This window comes from Protopterus annectens, chromosome 13.part0 (genome assembly GCF_019279795.1).
Source record: "Protopterus annectens isolate FY-2018-M chromosome 13.part0, PAN1.0, whole genome shotgun sequence".
Taxonomy (NCBI): domain Eukaryota; kingdom Metazoa; phylum Chordata; order Ceratodontiformes; family Protopteridae; genus Protopterus; species Protopterus annectens.
Window position 1 is genome coordinate 1,330,600,722 of NC_056747.1, and position 19,452 is coordinate 1,330,620,173.

The window sequence follows — 19,452 nt, forward strand, 5'->3', positions numbered from 1 at the left end:
GAAACTGATCAGGTTTTTATTGTGATTGTTAATTCATCAAGCATAAAAACATTTTCTATTTGGCCAGGTAAGATTTAGCAAAGTTTTACTATGTCTACCCCCCCATTAACATTGCTCTATAAATACTCCTGGCTCAGCATTGTAGATAGATGGTGTTCTAACGTAGGCCCATGTAACTGTGATTTATTCAGCAGTCCCAACACTGGAGGAGGCACACGCAGAGGGGGACAATAAAGGAGTATGGCTCATTCGCCTCTGTCCAAGGAAAGAGATAGCTACAGGTACTTGGGAAACACATTGGGAAGTGCAGTTTCTCCTAAGGAGAGAGATCAAGGAAACAACTGCCTGTGTTGAGGAAATGGGGTAGAAGTGGTCACTGACAATGTTACTTGGAGAAGAGAGAAATGACCAGCAAGGACAGCCCAGTGCACATCCCCTTCTGCTCCTTAGCTGAGCATCCATGGAAAGTTAGGGCTACAATAAGAAAAATCCTCAAACTACTGATGGCTGCCGTAATAATGGCTCTTCTCAGGTGACTCTCACCCTTGGATACAAGGGAATGGATGGGTTGATTTGTCAAGAGGAGGCTGATGATCATCAAAAAGAGGAATAAAGAGAAAAAAACATTCTGAGAATGCACCCGATGTGCATACATCTTTTACCATGAAAATGTCTCTGCACATGTGCTGTACTTCATGTACATATGCTATACTTCATGTAAATGTGCTGTACTTCATGTATATGTGCTACACTTCATATGCATGTGCTGTACTCCATGTGCATGTGCTGTACTTCATGTGCTTGTGTTGTACTTCATGCACATGTGCTGTACTTCATGCACATGTGCTGTGTGTCTTGTACATGTGCTGTACTTCATGCACATGTGCTGCACTTCATGTACATGTGCTATACTTCATATGTATGTGCTGTACTTCATGCACATGTGCTGTACTCCATGTGCATGTGCTATACTTCATGTACATGTGCTGTTCTTCATCTGCTTGTGTTGTACTTCATACACATGTTATACTTCATGTGCATGTGCTGTGTGTCTTGTACATTTGCTGTACTTCATGCACATGTGCTGTACTTCATGTACATGTGCTATACTTCATATGCATGTGCTGTACTCCATGTGCATGTGCTGTACTCCATGTGCATGTGCTGTACATCATGTGCTTGTGTTGTACTTCATGCACATGTGCTGTACTTCATGTGCATGTGCTGTGCTTCATGTGCTTGTGTTGTACTTCATGCACATGTGCTGTACTTCATGGACGTGTTATACTTCATGCACATGTGCTGTGTGTCTTGTACATGTGCTGTACTTCATGGACATGTGCTGCACTTCATGTACATGTGCTATACTTCATATGTATGTGCTGTACTTCATGCACATGTGCTGTACTCCATGTGCATGTGCTATACTTCATGTACATGTGCTGTTCTTCATCTGCTTGTGCTGTACTTCATGCACATGTTATACTTCATGTGCATGTGCTGTGTGTCTTGTACATGTGCTGTACTTCATGCACATGTGCTGTACTTCATGCACATGTGCTGCACTTCATGCATATGTGCTGCACTTCATGTACATATGCTGTACTTCATGCACATGTGATATACTTCATGTACATGTACTATACTTCATGCACTCTGGGTGATACTCCTGCTTAGTTACTTTAAAATCTGAAGTTACATTAGGCATGTTCAATTATTTATTCCATTAGAACAGGATGTGCTGCACCCCACTCTTAACACCTACTCCTGTCTCACTTTAAAATGGAGGGCATATGAATTAAGGGAGGTACAGCCCTCTTACTAAAAAAATCATTACTACTATATGAATGCATTATTTTACTGTATAAAAATAGACAGCACATCTGTTTGTTAAAAGTACACAGTAGAACATTGTAGAACAAAACACTGCCTTTTGCTTCCCACCCTCTGAACTTAATTATTTACACTTTGAGCTTGTACCATAAAGGAAGAGCAGTTAACATAGTTTTTATTTATTTAATTTCTCAGAGATGCAGCAGTCTTGGTGCAAAAAAAGATGATTAAGTCTAGGAAGCGGGAGTCCTCTTTGTGGGGAGCGTAAGTGGGTTTGCTCTACATAAATAATAGGTTTTCATTTTTAAACCATCTTCTTTAGTTTTTAAATTTGTAACAACATGTTTATGGAATTTTAACTGGTTCTTTCTTTACAAAAGCATGCTTCATTTTAACATGTTTTGAGGAACTGTGATCAATTTTTTTTTTTATCCTCCAGTTGTAATTCACAAAACCAGAGAAGAGTTCTTATTCAGGTACACGTTCGAATCTACTGAATCCAGTATGGAACCTAGGAAAGAAAGTGGGAGATTTCCTATGACGTTTGGGTTACACTTAAGTGTAAGAAATGTTTGTAAATCACTTCCATATGTTGAACAGCATGACTTAATCAAGAGCCCTTTCAGACTGTTAACTAATCATGGACATATTCGGATGCGCTGTTTTGTGAAAAGTGTAAATACTATTCTAGATGCTGGGTAAGCACCTGTAATACTGTAGATAGGTCAAAGGGCAAAGTAATGAACTGTCAGTGAAGTGTTCTCATCTGATACCCAAGAAACTTTTTGTGGTATTTGCAAACTGGACTACTTAGTAATACTTAGATAAGCACTCGTCTTTTCCAAGGTTCCTGTCCATGATTTGTGGCTTATTAGCTGAAACAGATAAAATGTTTTATAATGATGAAATTGTTCAGAAAAGACTGATCCACAAGTAGCCCTACCATTGCTCCTTCTGATCAGCACAAACCCTGCCAATGTAGAGAAAGTCTCCCTATGTGCCATTGACTCAGGTTCTAGTCCTAGCGACTTGATGAATTAAAGACACAAAAAGAAGTTGGTTCTGTGCTACAAAGGCGAGGTCCTTCAGCATCATCCCTATGGTTGTCATCAATGTGTCTAGCCATCTGGTTGCATGTCACCCTCTTCACTTGGTTCCTTCAATCTTTCCAAACATAATGTCCTTCTCCAGTGATCTCTCTCTCTTCTGATTGTATGACCAAACTAAGACAGTCATAACTTCATTTGTGCTTTGAGTGACAGAGCCGATTTGATCTCTTCCAAAATTGATTTGTTAGTTCTTCTGGCAGTCCACAGCATGCATAAAATCCTTCTCCAGCCCCAAATTTCAAAAGAGTCAATCTTTCTCTCCCATTTCTGTAGTGTCCATCTTTCACATCCATAATTGACCACTGAGAAAATTAGTGCGTGGACAAGTCTGGTCTTTGTTTTGATTGTTATTTCCCTGCTTTTGAATACTTTGTCGACAGCCCTCACTGTAGAGTGACCAAGTGCTATTCTGCAAAGTATTTCTTCCCTGCTTTTGAATACTTTGTCGAGAGCCCTCACTGTAGAGTGACCAAGTGCTATTCTGCAAAGTATTTCTTCCCTGCTTTTGAATACTTTGTCGAGAGCCTTCACTGTAGAGTGACCAAGTGCTATTCTGCAAAGTATTTCTTCCCTGCTAGTTTCTTCCATGTTTACAAAAGAGCCTAGGAGACAAACATTCTTTATGACTTCTATTCTATCATCTTCAAGCTCAAAATCTTCATCATTTTCTCTGTTCATAATCTTCACCTTTTTTGTGTTCATTTCTAATCCCATGTAATGACTTTCAGCTTTAACTTTTCTCAGTAGATATAGCATGTCTTTTTGTTGTTGGTGATGAGCGTTTCATCATCTGCATAGCAAAGATTGTTTATATTTCAGCCTCCAACTTTAAAACTGATGCTGTCTACCTCAAAATTTGCTTTTATGAAGATGGCTTCACTGTAAAAGTTGAACAGGTAAGGTGACAAAATGCTTCCTTGCTTTAACCCATGTTTTATTGGAAACCAATCAGTGTTGCTATATTCAGCTCTCACTGCATCTTCTTGATTTTTATAAAGGCTCTTTATCAACTGAATTGTGTGTTTGGGTATTCCCATCTGTGCTAGAGTTCTCCATAGTTTATCATGATCCAGCCAGTCAAAAGCTTTGTTGTAGTTAATATAGCAAAAGTATACAGGCTTTTGATATTATTTGCTCTTCTCCGATATCCATCTAACATTGGCAATAATATCTCTTGTTCCTCAATCTTTTCTGAAACTAACCTGAACTTTGAGTAGTTCCTGCTGAAAGTATAATTGTAGCCTTTGTTGTATTATTTTCAGCAGTATTTTGCTGGCATGTGGAATTAATGCAATTGTTCTGTACTTGTTACAATCCTTAACATCGCCTTTCTTAGGTATAGATATGAACAATGATCTTCTCCAGTCAGTTGGCCATGTTTTTCCTTTCCAAATCTGTTGACACAGTCGAGTGAGGGCCATGATAGCACCTTCTGAGCCTCTGATTAATTAAATTGGAATACCGTTGATGCCAGGTGACTTGTTCGATAAAGCTTCAATTGCTGCTATGCCTTCTTCTTTTAAAACATCTGGTTCTTCCTCAACATCAGTTTCTGGTTCAATTTCCCCAATGTTACCCACATTATCTTTTTTGCATAAAATTTCTGTAAGTTCTTTCCATCTCTTTTTAATGCTTTTTGGATTTTTCAGTATCATTCCACTGGCTTCTTTAAGCATCCCTGGTCGAGGTTGGAATTTCTGCCGCAATATCTTAATATCCTGATAAGCTAGTCTGTTTTTTTCTGTTTACATGCTCCGATTCAGTTTTCTGACAGATATCCTTGAAATATCATTCCTTGTCTTTCCGAGTTTGATATTGAAACTCTTGGTTTATTTGTGATACTTTATCTCTATCAACAGAAAATTTTGCTTGTCTTCTTTGTTCTGTTACTCTTCTAGTTTATTCTGAGATCTATTGTGATTTTTTGGCTTTCTTTCTTTTCTGGGGTGTTTTTTTTCAGCTTTGTCACTTATTAAGGTTTTAATGTCATTCCATAACTCATCAGGCTGTCTATTTCCTGTATCAAGAACATCAAAACTGTTCTTTACTTTTATCCAGTAGTCTTGTGGAATATTTTCAATGTCATATTTTGGAAGCTCTCTAATGATCTTCTTCTTGCAAAGCTTTACCTTGATCTTGCATGTCAAAAGCTTGTGGTCACTTCCACAATCAACTCCTTGTTTAGTCCTTGTGGTTAACACTGCAGATTTCCATCTCTGTCCTATGCAGATATAGTCAATTTGATTTTGATACGTGCCATTTGGAGAAGTCCATGTCTACTGGTGAAATTGGTGGTATTGAAAATGCATACTCATGATTATTCATGATTGACAGTTGGTTTTGTAAAACTGTACTAAGTTATCAACAGCTTAATTTCTTTCTCCTGTGCTGTGCTTTCCAACCACTGCATCTTCAGGAGTGCTTCCTACTTTTGCATTGATGTCCCCCATAATCATCAGTAGATTTTGATTTGGTGTTTCATCTGTTTCATTTTGAAGTTGTTGGTAGAACAATTCTTCATATTCATCTTCCCCATCTGTCATTGCAGTCTATACTTGGGGATCAAGGTGACATTGATTGGCTTTCCCTGTAGACAGACTGACATGACTCTATCACTGATAACATTATACTTTAGTACCATATTTGAAAAATTATTGTTGAGGATGAATGCATGCCATTTTTCCAGTATGTTTCATGACCACAGTAGCAGATCCAATGCTCATTTGATTGAAAGTGGCCTTGTCCTGTATATTTGAGTTCACTAATCCCTAATAAATCAACTTTTTGCTTTTTCCATCTGATCTTTAACAATTTCCAATTTTCTTTGGTTCATGCTTCGTATATTCCATGTTCTTATGTTAAGAATATCTTTGCAACTTCTGATCTCCCTTTTCTGTCCAGCAACATCAACATCAGGATGACCAGATGGCTTTCATCTGTCAGCTTCACAAACACCAGGCATACTTTGGATGACCGTCAGCTCTTCTTTAGTGGCATGGTGAGTTCCTTCCAACCTAGGGCACCATCTTCCAGCATTATACATCACTTCCTTTTGTTGTCTCATCCTCATTAAGTTTTCCTGGCAGAATACAGATATAGACTGCTAGGCCTTGCATAGTATAAATTTGATGCTGTCACAGCTGCCACTTCAAACACAATCTTTCTGTCTTCAACACTGCCCATTGTTAGTCTAGTATCTCTGCTGAAACCTGTGTACCTTGGGAGACCCTGCTGGTAGTAAACCTACAGACAGCATAGCTTTCAGCTTCAAAGATGCGTGTAAGCTTCTGTGGTGCAGCAAACCCATATACCATGCGAAAGTCACTCTACTAAATTTTGTTTAGCAGCTACAGTTCTAGTGCCAGAATTTTAGGTAACTGCTGTGAATATTTCTATGAAATATGACCTAGATTTGAAAACTGGATACAGAAAAAAAATCAGATTATCTGTAGCATGCAATTGTCAATAGTCACTTGCTTGCAATGACTGACACATTTCCTCATGTAAAATAATTTTACGGGCAGAACAAGAATATGGCAGGAGTCACTCAGATCCGGACTCTGCTATTTGGATTTTTTAGGAGTGATTTTTATACTTGACTGGTCTTACTTGCTGGATGCAGTGTTATGTTCCCAGACTTTTATGTGTAGGAGAGTTTACATTATACTGGGATTCGAGGATATAGAAACACTTGTTTAACAACATTTACAGCCAGGAGAAGGCATTATGGTTACTTCTGCATCATACAACATACGGTCTCCATGCCTTTATTGACATTCATAGCAACTGAAGTTACTTATCATTTCATTGACTGAACTCCTGTGAGAAATTACAATAACTCTTAAAACAGTAAAGCCTTTGGAAAGTGCACAGAATTCCAAAAAAAAAAATACCATCTGTACCAAAGTTTTCACGTTAGAATGTAAAGGAAGATTAAACGTGTAAAAACAGATTTGGATGTCACACTGCCAGTTAATATACCTGTCTTTATTTAGACAAATAAACACTATTCTCTTCAATACACTCCACCATAAGCTAAAAGAAACTACTTACATTAAAGTCTTTCAGAAGAGGGACGTCATCTTCCTTTTCAAGCTGACACACAGGTTTACTTCCTTCACAGTCACTCCGGGAAGAGAAATTATGGGGATGGGAGGAAGATACATTTCTTAGAAATCTGTTCAAGTCTAGCTGGTCAATTTTAAAGCATCTTTTAACAAATTTTGATAATTAAATTCAAATGGGCTAAGCACATTCTAGTTAAAATAATTTGTCATTTATTTACAGAATGCTGCTGGTTCCTAACGAATTTGAACCTGTTATTGGGAGGATTGAGATTAATTATTTAAACAGTGGAAATTAACTGCTGGACTCAACCCAGTAGCTTTATCTAGTGAGCTATTAATTGAGGACTGGACAGAGATCTTTTCAACAGGTTTCATGACTTAAACTTTTGATTATCAAACAATATATAGAGTGTTTGGACCAAACATAAAAGAAGCATCCTAGGAATTAGTAGAAGATTATAGGCACAACTATGGGGGTTAAAGTATCTGATTAAATACAGTTACAGTCCCCCCCCACACACACACACACAAAACAGTTTGCCGCACATAATTCAGGTAAACATCAAGAATGCAGTCATATTAGATTTCTGGCTTGAAATGTATTTAAAAATCCCAAACAGAGTTTACAATATTAATTATAATAATGTAGCTTGGTACAAATACATCCTATAAAAATCACAAGGAAGACATCCTAAAGAGAAGACAGCATTGTAGAAGTCAGAATCACTTCCACTTATGAATAGATGAAGTTAAACCATCCAAGGATTGGAATCCCGGAAATGCATTCCACTTAAAAAAAAGTCTGAAAAACACTTTTTAGTGTGCACCCCCAATGTGGGGGGCAAACCTTGACCACTGAACTTATTTATCCTAGCACCACAGTTGCAAAAATTCAGTAAGAAAATTCCCCCAAAAAGGTATCATTGCTAGCTTAACTCTTGACAGTGATTTCCTATCATCGGTGGGTTGAATTTTGGGCAAATGATGTTCATAAATTCAGTATACGTCCACTTACCGTAGGTTACCCATCAGAATCTAGTATTTTACAAATCTGTTAGAATCAAAATAATTTAATAAGATGGTGATAGGCTCACTAATTGTCCTTGGACATTTATACTTCACTTTACATAATTCATTGCATATTAAATCTCCCTTTGAATCTAAGGTAGAATCCTAACTTTTAGATGCACCCTTGTAATGTCCTGTCATGCATTAAAAACTATCAAGGACACCTTAAAACTAAAACATAAAAAAAAGTTTTACCTTTATTAATCTACTGCCATTGAAACAATCACCTTAGGAGAACATTGTAAAGACAGTAGCTTGCAGTGTCGGACAAATTTCTATAGCAATTGTTAGAGGTGATTGGACAGTCTCTGATGCTGAGTTATCACCCAATCCATAGGCAGTGAATGGCAGCTCAGTCAGCCACTCAGACAAGTAACTGCTAATGATATTCAGGGCCATGTGACTATTTTACTTAACGGGACTAGCATTCTCCAAAAAGTATTACTTCAGAGACACAATATAGCTTTTGCATAATCAGTTCTTTCATGCACTACTAAATTCTTTATGTCATGTATAGTTAAAGATGATTTTAGTGACAAGATTGCATGGTATTTGTAATTTAGGCATGTGGGATTGGGTAAAACCCCAACAAACCTTTATACAAAATTTGAAAATTGCCAGCTGTTGTATATTACCATGGACCTATCATTCATGGACATTACAAACACTTCCACTGGTACTGATACCACATTTAATTGTCTGAAGGGGGAGTGCTGCACATTAGACATCCCAGTATCTCTGCCCATGTGGCCAGTCTGCCCTCACATTGGGAGGAACTAGAAGCAAATGTGGAATTAAAGTAGCAGTGCTACAGTGGTGTACCTTATCCTATGGGAGTATCAGGGAGAATGTACATGAGTATAAGTGGGAATGGCGAATGGTATATGGCAATAGACTGGAAAATCCTAATAAAGGTAATTCCTTTGTTTTAGGTGTGTTGAAACAAAGCTTACTGTGAGCATCTGTGTTAAGTGAAACTTAACTGGTACATTAAGAGAGATTGCAGAGATGAAAGATATTGTTGTAAATTAAATATAAACATTTCAGGATTCGGTCTTCCTTTTTACCACATTTTGCTCATTCTAAATCCCCCCAAAAATGCGAGATTAAAATACACATTTTCAAAAAAAAAAAAAAAAAACACTAAACACTGCAAACTAACCAAGTGTGATAATACATTTAATATTTATTTATTTTTCTTACATGTGTAATACCCATAATATTTGTTCATGGACAATCATGCTCCAAAGCAACACAGTCACATTTTCCTTCCATTTTCAACACCTAGCACCTGTTACAAGGTGTACTTTTACTTAAGTCGCACAGGTATTACTAAACTGCAGTCTAAGTGCCATAATGTCATAATACCATATTTACTCCAAAAGACATTCCAATTTAAAGACACAAATAAACACAAAAGAACCTGAAGGGAATGCTAGCAGCGGTCTCTGTAGACTGGTTCTAAGTAGTGCCTGTTTTCTGCCACTGGCCTAGAAATACTTTAGTGCGTATGTATTTACGGCCTGTTCTTGCATGCTATCAAAGTTTTCCATTTGAATGGTACTATTTATATGCATATCGCAATGGCAGCTCATGCAAACAAAAGCTGACAATATAGCAACTTGGTAATGAAGCTACTAACTTAGTTAGACTTCTACAACGGTGATAATAACTGTGAGGTGCAGCTGGGACTTGGTTTTGCTGTGGACTGTCTTAAGTTTTGTGAACAAAAAACATATACTTCTTGAAATGCTATCTTTTCACCATCTGTGCCACAATGCTACTAGTGTCGAATGTCATCATAATATTAGTCTTTCTTATCTTTTGAAGTGTTACCAGTCTGCTGTTGTTAAAGTATTCATGTAGTGGATGTTTTTTCCAATATCCTGTAGGAAGTTGTCAGATTAGTTCACTGTGCAGAATAGTTTCATTCTAAAGATACTTCTTTTACCACTTTTCGTTAGTGGCATCGTAATATTCTGTAAAAAAATAAAATAAAACAAAAAAGGATGACTAATGGCTTAGGAAGATCCAGCTATCATTATTCTTCCATGTAAACAAAAAATACACAATTAAGAGGATAAATAAAAATGTATGTTAACTGTATCTTATTATCATGTTTTGCCTTCTACCTGTTTTTTTTTTTCCCAAGGCAGAAAAATATAAGCAAAAAAGACAGATTAAACAAAATTGCTTGCCTAATCTTAGCATCTCTTTATTTTTTTTTTATTTATTTAATGCTTGTAAACCAGACTGGTAGGCTGGGACAACTCTCTTATCAGCCACAACCTGGGCCAGGTGGCAACACAGCAAATATAAAGAATGCAGAGTGAGGTTTGTGAAATTGCAACAAAACTCAAGACTCAGAAAATAAAATCAAATGTAAAACAAATAAAAAGTAAGAGCACATGCATAACAGGAAAATCAAATTATATACAAAAATAACATAAATGAATAAAGAAAGAAAGCATATATTGTAAAAACGCTTAAATGCCATTCTTTTAAGAAAATTGGGTTAATGATCAATAAAAAATAAATGAGATGATATGTAGATTATTGAACTGCGGTAGTAAATGGATGTAACCATTGCAAAGAGTATCTAATGAAGTGTGAAGCCACTTTCTTGCATATTTTGCAAAAATGTTTCTGGTAGCAAATAAGAGTTTTGCAGCAGTGGAATGCTAACACCTTTCCCACATAATAGTACATATAAAGATTATTCACAAACTCGTCAGACTAATAATGCTATGCTGTAGTGTACATTATAAATATGTGTTGCTATTTTTGCAGTTATATCATAAAAAAGGTTGTCGTTAGATTTTCTTGGGCCATAATCATGAATAGTTCTGTGAAAGTGACCAGTCAAAAACAGTAGGCTACTTTGAGTAACTGGTCACTGGTATCTGCTCCTGGGATAAACCAGACACTTTCTCCCATACGTTTAGAGCTTTAGCTCTTTTAGATTCTTATTTTCTATTATGTTTCCTTTTGTTTAACTGTCATGTCAAAAATGTCTTTTTGTCTTAAAGTGTTATTATTGCATTTGCATGACTTACCTTTTGTACCAAAATATGTGGCGCTTAAGGTGCTGATTGGGCTTTTTAGCCATCAGTGAACTTCCTTGTCTCTTCTATAAGAAGAAATACTCCACATGAAATTTATTTTCCTTACACTGATGCCACTGAAGATTAAGTGTGACCTTTAACCTCAGTGACATCACCTCAGGGAAACGCAAAATGCATTCATAGAGTTTAATGGACGTATGATGTGTATGTGCAGAGATGTGGCCATTAAACTCTATAGACCACTGTCTTACATGACATCACAGAGAAAAACTCTAAATTTATTTGGGTCATGGTTTCAGTAAAAAGTTTATAAAGATTTTTATTAAAAAAATATCCCAAATAAATTAGTTTTGGCTATGGCAAGATGCATCATAGCGCTTAACTCACAAAATGCTGCTATGTAAAGTGTAACAATACACTTTAAAAATCACCTTATTTGGAGTAGAAGTAGACTGTATGGTAGAAAATGAAAAAAAAAGAAAAAAAACATGAGCCTCTCTTTCCTGGACTCCGTAGAGATCTGGAAAGTTTAAACTCATTCTTGCAGTTATATCTAACACAATGCACACACTTGCCGGAATTAAGTTCTTCCAGTAACCAAAACAAAGATTTAAGATAGGCATCTGTACTGGGAATATGATACATGTAAGAGGTCTGGACAAAGCTAAAATTTATGAGAGGACAAATGCCCAAAATCAGGGACAAATTTTAAACAGCACTGTAACACACTTAAAACGTTAATTAGTATTTAGTGTCTTCATGACTTGCTAGAAAACTTAAAACTGCATGAGGGACAGACCAAAAATCTGGGGCAAAAATCTAGACATTCTGCAAAATACTGGAGAGTTCAGAGATATGCTGTTGTTAGAACTTTTGGCATGGAATATTATTAGCAATTATTATTCCAACAGACATTAAAAAACCAAAGTAATACAATAAAACTTAAAAATATACATGAGGCAAAGGCTTTGTGCTTCTCACTGGCAGATAGAGAATAAAGGTTAAGAGAATGACTGAGCCTGCATCTGCTCTAATTATTTTATCACCTTAAAATGCTCCCCTACCAGGTTTTAGCTAATCATTCAAAGGGAACAGCCAAAGACTCAGACACTGAAGGCTGGTACTTGTAGAGGTTAAGGTAAAACAGATAATTGAACTATCATCTGAAAGTGTCCACTAAACAAACCGTCACATTATTAACACAGCTCTGTCTGGTAAACATGTACACAAGTGGCTTTCACAGGAGGGCTACACCACAGTTTTAGTTATCATCTCTTGGTGTTTATCATCTTTCTTTCAAAGTAAAACAATCTATGTCAGACCCTTAAGACTCTTTTCATTTTGTAAAAGTATATGTTGACCTTCTTCACATTTTAAAATGGGCTGCCTTTGTCTTGAAGTAAAGCATCTAAAAGCAGTTTATTTAAAGAGGTGAAAATATTACACATTTTCTTTGATTTTTCTTTAATATGGAGTTTCCAATAGGAATTTATCTGAAGAGGACGTTTGTTTTGTTTATTTTATTTTTCTCTGTTCTGCTTCAAGAATAGAGCTTTTACCTTCAGAAAATATTGTCACATTATTTGTCTCTAACCTCCACATTTACCAGCTATGTAATTGTTCCCAATACAATGAGAATTTAATACTTTATTTATCTCAGTTTGGGGTTTACACATCAGTTATCTGTATTATATACTTCCATAAACAAAACACACAGTGTAAGAAAGCTTTGGCCAATCTGCCTGCAACACTAAAATTGATTTTGTAACTTTTAAAAGTTAACTTCACAGTACCCTGTCCACTGGCACAGGGCATCAACCCGCATCACCAATCCGCATTACAGTCAGTAGCCCAAGGCATATGGAGTAGTCAAAGTAGGTATGACTAACGGGACAAGGTCAGCTTTCCTTCTCAATGGGAGGGTCAGGACTGAATCTACCACAGGTTCACCTTATAACACGTCTAAGCACCGGACCTGTTAGGTAATAACAAACCGTGCTTCTGTCCTACAGACTGCATATATTGAAGACCGTATACATGTACATATACACTGTTTGTTGAAACTCTACTCATAAGTGATGGGGGAGATCTTAAGTACAGAAAGGAAATAATCCAGCCACCTGGCAGTACCCAGTAACTCCCATTCCAGGACACTAGTAAGTTGGTCGTTGCAAAACATACTTTTCCATCTACATTTCATGAGGGGTGATGTGGGTGTTAACCCTGCCCTGGAAGAATAAATGGCTCAACAGACAAATAGCAGGAAGAACATAAAGGCAGTGGAATAGGTCCAGAGAAATTAGACAAAGAAAAATAGCTATACAATAAAATAACTGTACAGTATTTATCTGTAACTAGACATAACATGAAAACAATTTTCTTTATTCCCATCAATTCCTTTAAAAAGTAAGTAACGTAAATAAAATGCTTGTAACTGGAAACCAATCTGAATTATTAACACTTTCCTAGTAACAAGAAGAACTGAAGGTAAGATGAAGTAATGCCACATTTACAAAAGGGTACACTACACCTAATACTGCAGGCACAAAGGCATAAGATGCGTGTTACTTCATACTAGGAGAGAGCATGTCTTGCTGGAAAAATGCACCGGGGACAAGTTTAAAAAAATAAAGTGGTAATCCCAATTTCATTTTAATAATCTTCTTAGAAAGATCCATGCTTTTACTATCAGACACGTTCTGTTAGTATAGCTAGTAGGCTGGATATGGGTTTATAGCACAAACTACAAGTTTTATTTAAAATTAGTTTGATAAATACAACTAATAAGCTAGATATTTGACTAACAATGACAATTTACTCATAAAATGATTATAGGTATTCCTATATCAGAAAAGTCAAACATCTTAAAATAAGTGTTTTACCGTGTGTATTAGTCCTTTGAGCTTTGTAATTATTTACTTTATGGAACTTAACTTACCAAGCTGCACACCTTGCTGGTCTTTGTTCATTTACAAACTAAAGCCTAGTTTATAATACATGGTGCTTAATATTTAGTGAGGCTTTTCATTTGTGTTGAGCATGCACTTCTTGCCGCAGCTTTTAAATGAGAACAAACTATATACAGCCGATTCACTGATCTGAATTTATTATGATATCTGTGATTGTTCCCTCATCTCAGAGTCTGAAATGTATGATACAGGTTTCCTGATGCATGCTCATTCGTAATTGTGCCAGGTCTTAAAAGGATTTCCTTAGAAATAAGTAATGCCCTACCACATAATTATATAATGATAATTTACCCATAAAATGATAATCGCTATTCCTATTTCTTTTTTTTTTTTGGGGGGGGGGGGCAAGTGCACTAAGCAATATTAGCCAATTTCAGGATCAGCCCGGATGAAATACAAAATATTTCAGAAACAAAACAAGCAGAAATGTAAGCAATAATAGAGTAGTTCAAATTAGTAATAGAAAAAAATTGGATATATATATATACAAAATATACATCAGTTTTTAAGGTGGGTCAGCCTTTGGTAATTCTGTGAGAGAAGAAGAGATGTGCAAAGTAGAAAAGCATTGTGTGTTAGATGACATGTCCTGTGCTGAAACAGGAGCATTTGGTTTAGATAAGGAGGTGCCTTTTAAGATGCATTCTAAATTAGAAACGTGTGTTGATTTTCTTTAGCTCACCAGGGAAAGTTGTCAAAGGTCCTTGAGAGGAGAATGCATGTGCAGTGCTGTGGAGTTTTGTTCAAGGGGTAATGAGAGATGGTGTGACAGAGCATGTGCAGTGCTGTGGAGTTTGGTTCTAGGGGTAATGAGAGTTGGTGTGACAGAGCATGTGCAGTGCTATGGAGCTTGGTTCTAGGGGCAATAAGAGTTGGTGTAACAGAGCATGTGCAGTGCTGTGGAGTTTGGTTCTAGGGGTGATGAGAGTTGGTGTGACAGAGCATGTGCAGTGCTGTGGAGTTTGGTTCTAGGGGTAATGAGAGTTGGTGTGACAGAGCATGTACAGTGCTGTAGAGTTTGGCTCTAGGGGCAATAAGAGTTGGTGTGACAGAGCATGTGCAGTGCTGTGGAGTTTGGCTCTAGGGGCAATAAGAGTTGGTGTGACAGAGCATGTGCAGTGCTGTGGAGTTTGGTTCTAGGGGTAATGAGAGTTGGTGTGACAGGGCATATGCAGTGCTGTGGAATTTTGTTCTAGAGGTAATGAGAGTTGGTGTGACAGAGCATGTGCAGTGCTGTGGAACTTGGTTCAAGGGGTAATGAGAGCTGGTGTGACAGAACATGTGCAGTGATGTGGAGTTTGGTTGTAGGGGTAATGAGAACTGGTGTGACAGAACATGTGCGGTGCTGTGGAGTTTGGTTGTAGGGGTAATGAGAGCTGTTGTGACAGAGCATGTGCGGTGCTGTGGAGCTTGGTTCAAGGGGTAATGAGAGCTAGTGTGACAGAGCATGTGCAGTGCTGTGGAGTTTGGTTGTAGGGGTAATAAGAGTTAATGTAGCTTGTCATTAGTGTCTCAGGTTGTATGAGTAGGTGTTTGCATGACACTTAGCTGCAAGGGGAGTGTATGTCTGTATATGGAATAGTTTGTATAGTTGGGATCCTAACAGCAGATTAATATGTAAGCACTAATTATATGCCCTTGCAGGCTATTTTAAGCCTAGCCAATTTTCTTTTTGATGCCTGAATTAACCTATCCAATTTCATGTTACTTTGGCTTTACCCATCCCATGGTCAATAATTATATATTACACATACTGAGGATAACTGGGATCATACCATAGATAATTTGAAGAAACCCATGCATGGGATAAAGCAATTAGGAGCTGCCTACGTAGATTTGCAATACAAGGGTAGTCCTGGTGTACTTTTTCTACTACCCACCCATAGAGCAAAGCTGTGCATGAATATGGGCAGGGATGAGTTTTGTTTAATGTTGTTGGAAAGTCTGTTCCAGAGCAGTGGTATCATTTATGAGATATAGCTGTCCCTTCAAACCATTGTTTTGATGTTGCAGAAGATGTTTAGATTCCTTGACTGAGTATTTCTGATGTCATTTGATTTGCTGCTATGCAGTAAATCCATCAGTAATAATGGGTCAGAGGATGCCGTGTATGGCAGAAACAGGTCACCTCTTAGCAGTCTGAAGGATAGCGAGTATTGTAATAGGGCTTTGAGTTGGTCCACATAGGACATGTTGTTTAGGCCTTGTATCCTTGTAGTAAGGTACCCCTGTGGGTGTTTCAGCTGTTATCCATGTCTGGACTGATACGTATCACAAAGAACAATATACTAATGAGGGATAAGTAAAGAGAAAAAATGACATCCCTAGATCTAGACACAATCCTTTTATTTATTAACTGCACAATATAGGATGACTTCCTTATGACAGTGGGCACATGTTGCTCAAAGGTCAGGCCACTGTTCACAATCCCAAATGTTGAACAACCAAGTCAACTCTTAAGGGTATACTGTCAATGTGGATGCACCCAGAGTAGAAGACTTCCCAAAGGATACAATAATGCAATTTTTGGCAATTAGTTTCAGTCCATGATTTTGGCATTAGTTATTTATTTGGGACAAGCTTTCCTGCAGGATGACTAACCAATTTGGGGATTCAATGACTGTTCCTAGCCTGCAGTCATCTGCAAACTTAACCAGCCAGTGTCCTTTGGTTTTGGCTTTTACTTCAGAGAAGTAGATGCCAAACAGGAGAGGTCCCAACACTGAACTCTGGGGGACTCCAGTAGTGACTGGTCTATTTGTGAAGATAGCTATCCCAACCTTGTTCTCCTCTGTCCTATCTGAGAGACAGCTGGCAATACAGAGGGTGATACAGTTTTTCCCCACTTTATTTGGCTTGTCTACTATGCCTGAGTGAGGGATTGTGTCAAAAGCTTTGGCGATATCCAGGTACTGTTTTACCTTCATCCATTGTTTTGGTGACCTTTTCAAAAAAACTCCATCGGACAGAGGAAATATGACCTGCCCTTGACAAATCCAAACTGAGATGAGTCCAGTATTCAGAAATTTCCTATGTCTATATTGATTAGTTCCATAATATGTCTTTCCAAAACTTTGTATTTGAGGCTTATCAGGCTTATGAGTCTGTAATTGCCTGGGACTGTGGTCATCCCTTATGCAGGGTAAGTGGCTGCAGCTGTTCTCCAAACGCTTGTTATAAAGCCTATATGTAGGCTGAGGTTAAACAGTGTTGTTGGGGGTGGGAGACTAAATACTGCTTCATACCATTTAACATGCATCCAGGGATATTGTCAGGAACCATCTATATAGTAGTTTTAGCTTTTGATAGCAGTTTTAGGACTTGGTCTTGTATGATAGCTGGAGCCTGGAGGCGAGTCACTTTCAGGTATATCTTACAGATCAGATAGAGGGGGAGAGGGGCAACATTAGAGCTGAATTTATCAGCCAGCAGGTTCAATATATCTTCAGCCTCAGTGTAGGTAGCACTGTTCACAATCAGCTCAGTGCACTGTTGCTTTGTGCTTTTGAGATTATCAACATAACTAAAAAAATACCTTGTGATTGTCTTTGGCTTGGGTAGCTATTTTAACCTAAAACTTGGCTTGGGTGGATTTAAGCTCCAGGTTGTTTGTTTATTTTAATGACAAGTGGTCTAACATTCTGAGAATTTCTCTTTTTACTTTTGGTCAAAATTCTTATCCTTTTATTATAAATGTTGTTGCTATTATGGTTCCACCATCTGGGTTTTTTTCTGGGGTTTGCTCTGTGTTTGTTCCTACAGGGTACAGCTGCATCTATGCAGTAGTTTACATGCTGGTATAGTGTGATGATGTACATTTCTGTGTATTCAGTAGAGTTAACTGGGTTTGGTGGGGATTTAATGCTTGCCAAAGTATCATTTAGGAATAGGTAGTTTGTCTTAGCTAAATTTCTAATGGTACCTTGGGTGGAAGGTTTTTCTGATTTCAATTTTATTTCAAAGAAAATGGCTTTATGGTCAAAAATGGAAATTTAGAGACTGATACAGTTATATACAACATGGGATTGGCATAATGGTTAAGACCTCTGTCTCAGAGACATAAAGTATAGGGTTTGATTCTGACCTCATGTTATTAGCTTGACTTAAAATGCCCTTCAGGATAATTAACCTAGTATTCACCTATGATTCTTTAAACCTAACAAGTGAAAAAGATGTGCAAGATGTCCACATATTAGGAAGGTCAAAATACAAGATGTTGTTCGCCCTAGTGGGGGAGTTAGATCTTTGTTTCAAGGATAGCGATTTAGCTTTTTTTAAGGGTGATACAGTGATGTTCACAGAGAGGTAAGTTTGTAATGAATCAGCAGATGCTGTTGGAGATTGTCTGATGTGTAATGTTCTCGGAAGGAGATGTGAAAAGAGAACATCTTTATAGATGGCTACTCTGCCTAGTTGAGATAGAAAAAAATGAGATCTTTTTAGCCCAGAAGAGCAGGGAATTTATTTTTGCTCTTATTCTGTGTGGACATTGAAATTCAATAACTGATAATTTCATAAACCTATGTATTTATTTATTTATTCTTTCAGTCAGTCATTCAGTTTGGTAACCGGGGTACAGCACTGATCCAAATGGACCTATTTCAGTGTCAACCCGGACAAATATAAATGACAATAGACCTGCAATAATAAGTATAATGTATACAAAAAAGGTGTAAAGATAACAAAGAATCAATAGTAGTAATAGTATAAAGGACAGCAGGAAGGGATGGTTAGAGTAAGGAGGAAAGAAAAGAAGAGAGTGAAACAGTGAAGGGAAAGAGCACAAAGTGTGAAAGATAAGAAATGTAAGGTAAGGGCACACACAAATGAATTATGTACAGTATGTACAACGTGGAAGAGATGTCACATGCTAGTGTAGGGAAATAATGTGAGGAAGACAAAGGTGCCTGACTGGTGAAGGGGAGACTGGGGCAGTAGGTGACGTGTCCAGAGGGGTAGCATTTGCAAACTGACTCGGACTTGAGATGATCTTTAAGCTGAGCACATAATTAGAGGTATGAGGTGAGGTCTTTAAGATTAGTAGGGAGGGATTCCCAGAATTTGGGGCCTAGGATGGAGAAGGCATGGTTAAGTGCAATGAAGTGTGGTTCTGGGACACTGAAGAAGTGGACAAGACTGGTTAAGATTTCCTAGGTTGTAACTGGGAGGGGGGGCGCATTTGAATATGTTGGAGAGAAGGGAAGGACAGGAGTATTCTTTAAGGAGCTTGTAGAGTTGGGATCCAAGACACAGGCTGGCATGTGGTTAGACAGGTTGCCAACTGGATTTATTAAACATGATGAAAAATGCTTACACAGCAAACTAAAAAGTGACATTCCTG

The 19,452-nt window shown here is 37.5% G+C and overlaps 1 protein-coding gene across 4 annotated transcripts in view; it reads right to left on the bottom strand.

Annotated features, from left to right (window-relative positions):
* Nucleotides 1-9,243: 9,243 nt before the first annotated feature.
* The window catches only part of PRR29 (proline rich 29), a 285,361-nt gene continuing 275,152 nt past the window's right edge, over nt 9,244-19,452 (bottom strand). For all 4 annotated transcript variants that reach the window (XM_044055358.1, XM_044055357.1, XM_044055355.1 and 1 more), the window contains one exon: nt 9,244-10,056. In XM_044055358.1, coding sequence (XP_043911293.1) covers nt 10,025-10,056 — 32 coding nt within the window. In that variant the 3' untranslated portion in view covers nt 9,244-10,024. The remainder of the gene's footprint in view (nt 10,057-19,452) is intronic.